Source organism: Thermobia domestica, chromosome 4 (genome assembly GCF_964235325.1).
Source record: "Thermobia domestica chromosome 4, izTheDome1.hap1.1, whole genome shotgun sequence".
In the NCBI taxonomy this organism is placed as follows: Eukaryota; Metazoa; Arthropoda; class Insecta; order Zygentoma; family Lepismatidae; genus Thermobia; species Thermobia domestica.
Genome location: NC_137457.1, coordinates 324,610,688 through 324,617,438, shown reverse-complemented (window position 1 = coordinate 324,617,438; position 6,751 = coordinate 324,610,688). Strand labels below are relative to the sequence as shown.

Below are 6,751 nucleotides of genomic sequence, written 5' to 3'. Positions count from 1 at the left end.
TATTTGAAGATTGATAATACACTGTGTAATATAAGCAAAAAACAGCAGACAAACGTAAATTACCAGGCGCTCGTGCAAACTGAGTTATGCTATGAAACTCAGTTTTCCAGCCACTTACAGAAATAGTATCACTTTAAAGAGAAACTAATTGTTTATACATGTTTGATAGGAGACTAAGTCCAACTCAAACTTGTACAGGGTGCGGCACGTAAAACCGGCCCGTAAAGTGAACACATAAAATAAAATGTAATATATTGAATATGATTAACTACATTACATAAATGAAATGTAATGTATTGAATATGACTACTCACCTTCACAACAGCCTTCACAGCAGGTGCTGAAAGTATCCTCCGCCCACTTCAACACACATGTGACCACGATTGAGGAGATTCATATATACCCTTGTCAGTTCATGTGTTGTAATGCTATTGGTGACATCCTGGATCCTGGTCTTGAGTTCTTCAATTGTGTGTGGATTTGTTTCGTATACTCTTCCCTTTAACAGTCCCCATAAGCAAAAGTCACACATGGACAAGTCTGGTGACCGAGGAGGCCACAAGCCTTTGCTGATTGTCCTCTCTGGTGTAAATATCTCACGCACAAGGGACAATGATGCAGCTGATGTGTGGCATGTTGCACCGTCCTGCTGAAAGTAACATAACTGACGCTCCTCTGCGGTCAAGTGTGTATAAATCACCTCCAGGATTCCCATATACACGTCACTGTTCACTGTCGTCTCAAAGAATATGGGCCCAATAACGCGTGTGGCGGAAATGGCACATCAAACACCAATCTTCTCATCATGCAAGGGTATCTGGTGGATTGGGTGTGGATTTTCTGTCGACCAATACCGGTTGTTTTGGGAATTTACGTACCCAGACAGGTGGAACCACGCCTCGTCACTCATGATGAGCATTAGTGGATCCAAGAAACCACTGGCAACATTGCTCAACAGCCATGAACAGAAATGCACCCTCTTCTGCAGGTCAGGCTCCTTCAGTTCTTGCACAACACTTATCCGGAACGGTTTTAACTTCAGTCCCCTTGAAACACGTCTGCAACTTCTCTCACTCGCATGAACCTGTTGACCCAATCTCCTGGTTGACTTTCGAGGACTTCTTGTCATTATCTCCTCCACCTGGATCTTTAATTCAGGTGTGCAGACAGATAGTCGTCTGTTCCTGGGAGCATTTTGAACCGATCTTGTACGCCGCCATTTTTCAACCAATTCCTGAATGGTGCTTTTTGCTGGCACAGAACGTCCTGGAAATTTCTCCCGAAACAAATTCTTTGTTTTCACAAAAGATCCAGTGAGAATGAACCCTTCAACAATGGCAACACGCTCGGGTATCGAATACGGCATTATCACACACTGACATTCACCTGGCTTAACACAACAAGACCTTTTTCTCAACTGGTTTCGACAAGTTTCACTGGCTGCGGCTGCACGTGACCCGACCTCGACACGCCATTTCTTGGTAGGAAGGTAGATCATTTAAGTGTTGCCAAAAACACAATATACTAGAATATTACGACGGGCCGGTTTTACGTGCAGCACCCTGTACTTAAGTTACTTTCAATTCAATTTCGCTCATTTTTTTCACTTACGAGGGAACCTATCCAAGTGTAACTCTGACTTCAAGTCGAGACTATGGCCGTTGGATACCTTGTACCAAAAGAACATAACACAAAAAGGGATACATCCTCGATCGCAACCGTTGCGGAGATATAAGCATGAAAAGTTAGAAATTGAGCTCCATACATACATTACAAAGTCAGATTTCGGGTCAGATTTTTCGGAAACGGTCGGATAAGGAAATTCAGCGAAAACATATCAAATTAGTGTCGGGAGCCCAGCACGTTTTGGATGAAAAATTTATGTCCTCGGGGCACTCGCAGGGTCCCAGGCGGGATCCAACTCAAAATTTGCAAATGAAACTCGGGGTCAAGTAGCGTATTGTATGAAAGGTATTGTTAAATAAAAGAAGATATAATAAACACTTCTGACCAGAGTATATACACTTGTTTATTAGAAACTAAATCCCAGTGTAACAGTTTCAACAACGTAACGTTGTCTTCATCAGACACTAACTGAAAGAGATATCTTAGAGCGCAGTTACTTATACTAAAAGTGAAAGTCCTTGTGTGCATGGGAAGCCACCTGGGTCGGACTTCCCCGGGCGTCACCTTTCGGCCACCTGCCCTGACTTAATTACCCTCCCACCTGTGTTTATCTTTTCCAGATACACCTGTTGTTTATACTTGACCAATTGCCTTAAAACATTTTCTCCTACCTCTGATGCCTATTAGAAATAAATAACAGACTATACTAGATACAACTGATTATAAATACAGCAATACATACATACATATATATATATATATATATATATATATATATATATATATATATATATATATATATAAACTATAAAATATAACAATATATAAAACTCTATATAACTATATACAATATGAAACTGTATATAATATTAAATATATGAATATAAATTACATATAAATATGTTCAATCTTGTTTTTTCACTTCAATTTGTTCTAATAATTTATCCCATAGATCACGTATTAACAGTCCACTTGTCCAGTTCATAAATTTGTCACTTTTCTCTTTCTTTATCCTTCGTGCTTCCTTCCATTTCCTTATCATTGGTCTATTCTCCCTTTCTAGCCCCTTTACACCTTCCCAATCTATATGATGCCCCGTTTCTTTAACATGTTTATATATGGCATTATTTTCTCTCTTAAGTCTCACATCATCCCTATGTTGTTTAATTCTCTCCCTAAGTTTTTTCCCTGTTTCCCCTATGTATACCATATCACAATCCTTACACGTCATTTTATACCCTACACCTTCATCTTTCTCACATATTTCCTTCGTTCTACTTTTTGCTTTCTTAATCATTTCCAAAATTATTCTTCCTCCTTTTCTGTACGTCTTCACACCACCTCTTCTAAGTAAGTTCTTTAGTACTTCTGTCTTCTCCCCGATGCTCTCTATCCCGTGTCATTTCTTCTCCTCCTCTTCCTCTCTCTCCTTTCTCCTTCCTTTCCTTCTTTCCTCTTCAATTCTGTTCTTCCTTAACTTCTGTCTGTTGTACCCGTTCTGCTCTAGTAAACTGTGGAACTTCTCTGTCATCCTTCTTTTTCTCCTCTTCAGTATATATTTCTTCTATTCTTCTCTCCATATTCCTTATGAAGTTTCTTTTGGTGCTGTAATCCACATCACTTCTTTCGTGGCAGTAAACTCCTGCCGCACATTCTTTCCTATACCATCTTCTTGTAAATCGTCCATCTTTCCTCTCTATAGCCATGTCCAGAAAGTTTATAATGTTGTTGTTCTCCACTTCCATTTCCAGTCCTATCCCTTTTTCTTCATCTTCAACCTTCTTTACGAATTTTTCCAGTTGTCTCTTTGTTCCTCTCTATACTCCCAAACAGTCATCCACGTATCTGCAAAACAATATTAGGTTGTTACCACCTTCTTCTATCACTTTCTGCTCCCATCTGTTCATCACCAGTTCTGACAACACTGGTCTTAATCTTGAACCTATACTCAGTCCTTCCTTGATCTTGACTAGTTTGTTCCCTATCGTATAAAAACTTTTGTCCCATATTACTCTCAAGGCTTTCACTATCTTCTCTTTCTTCCAGTCTCTTATTTCTTTGCTTTTCATCTCTTCTTCTATGACTTTCACTATGTAATCCCTCTTTATACTCGGAAACATTGCTTTAACGTCAATACTAAACATAATTGTTTTCTCCTTCTTATTTCCTATACATTCTAACATTCTTTTCACTTCCTCCGTATTCTTTACTCGATGACTCTCTTGACCTATCCGTATCTCTTCTGCTATTTTACTTAACTCTTCTTCTAATGGTTCTAGACAGTTTCTTCTACAGTCCAACACTGGCCTTAGCTTAAGCTCTTCCTTGTGAATCTTCGGGAATCCTTTCATCTTTGGAATCCTTCCTTCTTCTTTCACCCACTTTTTAAACCCCTTTCTTCTTCCGTTCTCAACCACTTCCTTGAGTACCTCATCCTTAATCTTCTTTTCTCCTATGACTTCATACGTTTCATCACAAAGTTCATCCAATTTTCTTTCATACCATTCTTTCTGCATCACTACCACTGCACCTCCTTTGTCCGCTTGTTCAATAACCACGTCTTTCCTCTTCCTCAGTCTTTCTAAGCCCTCCCTTTCTTCTTTCCTAAGGTTCCCCTTTCTAACGTAAGCATTCACTATCGCCACCGCTCTTCTCCTTGTTCTCTCTCTCTCTTCTTTGTCTTTCACATCCATGATAGCTTCTTCTACTGAAAACACTACTTCTTTGATATACACTTTTTCGTCTTTCACTTTAAATTTGTGTCCCAGTTTTAGGAACTTTCTTTCTTTCTCCGTTAGATCTACATTTCCTATAACTACCACTCTGTTCTCTTTACCAATTGTCTTATCCTCTTTCTCCCATCCTAATATTTCTCCTTTCCTCCTTAATCTTAGTCTCTCCTTTTCCCTAAAACTATTTTCCCATTCTTTCAAATTCTTTACTATACTCTCTCTTACAAATACTGATAGTCTATCCACTATCTCGGACCACATGCTCTTGTCACTTTGTCACTCTATTTACTTTCTTTGGTCCTTTTTCTTATCACGTCCCACACCAACTCTTTTTCTAACTTTTTAACCAGTTTCTTGTATTTCACTGAATCAATGCACACCTTTCTTGTTCACTCTCAATCCTTTGGGTGTTGTGTTCTCCTGTAGACACTTTCTTAAGAACACTATCTGCTGCTCCTTTGATATATCTTTCCTTCTCCTGTCCTTCCAACAGTAAGTACGCCACAAATTTTTAGATGGGGGGGGTGTTCAAAATAAAAGGGGGTATACTCTCAGAATAGTGATATACATTATTTAAACAAACTCAAGGAAAACAGTATATTTTGTTGCGCAACTATTACAATACTACTACTACTACTACTACTACTACTACTACTACTACTACTACTACTACTAATAATAATAATAATAATAATAATAATAATAATAATAATAATAATAATAATATCAGCTTAACGCAGTGGTAGGTTCAATAAAGGAAGTTCACACATTTGAGCATTTATTATTGTTATTAAACTAAGTAATACAGTGAAAACTCTTAAAACGGACATCAATGGAACCGATTATTTGTCCGTAAATGAGAGGTGTCCCTAAAAGGAAGGGTTCTCTCTCATAACACCATACCACACATATTTATGACATGGAAGAATAAGAAAGTTTGTCCTCTTATAAAGGTGTCCACTATTGAGAGGTACCCGTTAAGAGAGGTTTCACTGTATTAGGAATTAACCACCACTATTTTACCCAGTAATTACATGTAGATTGATTACATACACGAATTATTGTAATTATTTTACAAAATTCTGCCATTATTTCAATTTATTCATACCAGCAAGTTTTAATGGGTGATTTTTCCCTCGTCCCATGCTGAAATCATATTCGTTTAGTAATTAATACTATACATAGTTGCAATTTCATTATTTTAATATTCTAACCTTGTTGTTAACGTTAATTATTGTAATATTATTTGATCTCTTAATCTCCGTTCCTGCCCCTGTCTGACTACATTATTGACTCTGAAAGAAAATTATTCGTTGATTTAATTGTTTTCCAGAAATCAAGTTTTTCAGTTTATAAATATTTTGTATCTTTCTGATTTGTCTGTTTTAATAGAACCTTATTTAGTAATCCCAGGGCTCATAGTGGTCTGGTCTCTTGTAAATAGTTGAAAAGTGACCAAAAACACACGAAAAAGTGACCAAAATCCCATCGTACCCTCTTTTTCCTTTGTCAATTTCTCCATCACTTCTCTCTTTGTTTGTTGTTTTGTTTCTTCCTTTTGAGCTTCCTCCTTTGTTAGGTTTTCTAAGTATGCTTTGTAGTTACGGCAAGCAAACTTAGCAGATGTAAAGAGCTTCTGAGTAGATAGAACAAGTTCTGGCCTATTACCGAATTTCTTCATCCCAGACATTATATTTAACTTAGCATTGTGAGTTCTCAAAAACGTGAAATATTCAAATTCATCACCTACTCTTAAGAAGAACATACAATAAGCATAACACAAGACGAACAAGATGAACCACACAAACACACACACAACGTTGAACGGAGCGTTAACTATTATGAGAGAAAACTAAAAGATTATTATGATAGAAAAAAGACTAGACACAGAAGAGTTCTCAACCCCACCTTGAGAGCTTAAGCATTCGCCAACCAGCCACTGTGTTTTAGAAAGAATAAAAGCTGAAGTGACAATAAAGCTGACAGTTTCACATGTGGCAGCAAGTACTGAAGCTTTCAGAAGAGTAATGAGTAACAAGTTTCTGCCCTTTTTCATTCGTTTTTATATTTTTCTTAGAAAACTGCCAATGCAAAACATAAATCACAGGAAAAAGTCGCTTTACCTCCCAAAAATGCAACTTTTAGTAACAGTTTTTTTTAAATGTAACTTTTAGTGACAAATTTGAAAAAAAGTAAATTTTAGTTTTAAAAAAGTGACTCGCTATGAGATCTGTTCCTCTCACTGAATTTACGTGAATAAAAATATACTTTACAAAAAAATTAAGCTAGCGATAAATGCGTTCCTCCATAACACTAGACTCAGTTTAAAATATATATAATTTTTACTTCTATCGGTCTCTTCATTTCTATTTCACTACACCCTTCTAACTTCC

The 6,751-nt window shown here is 37.1% G+C and overlaps 1 protein-coding gene across 1 annotated transcript; it reads right to left on the bottom strand.

The window, feature by feature from the left end:
• Window positions 1-3,443: 3,443 nt before the first annotated feature.
• Window positions 3,444-4,619, bottom strand: LOC145683215 (uncharacterized). The gene has a single exon (XM_081754580.1). It carries the CDS (start codon window positions 4,617-4,619, stop codon window positions 3,444-3,446), a length of 1,176 nt encoding a protein of 391 aa, XP_081610706.1.
• Window positions 4,620-6,751: the final 2,132 nt, after the last annotated feature.

Coding starts and splice junctions, on each gene's coding strand:
- LOC145683215 (XM_081754580.1), bottom strand. CDS start 4,619: ATGTGGTCCGAGATAGTGGATAGACTATCAGTATTTGTAAGAGAGAGT.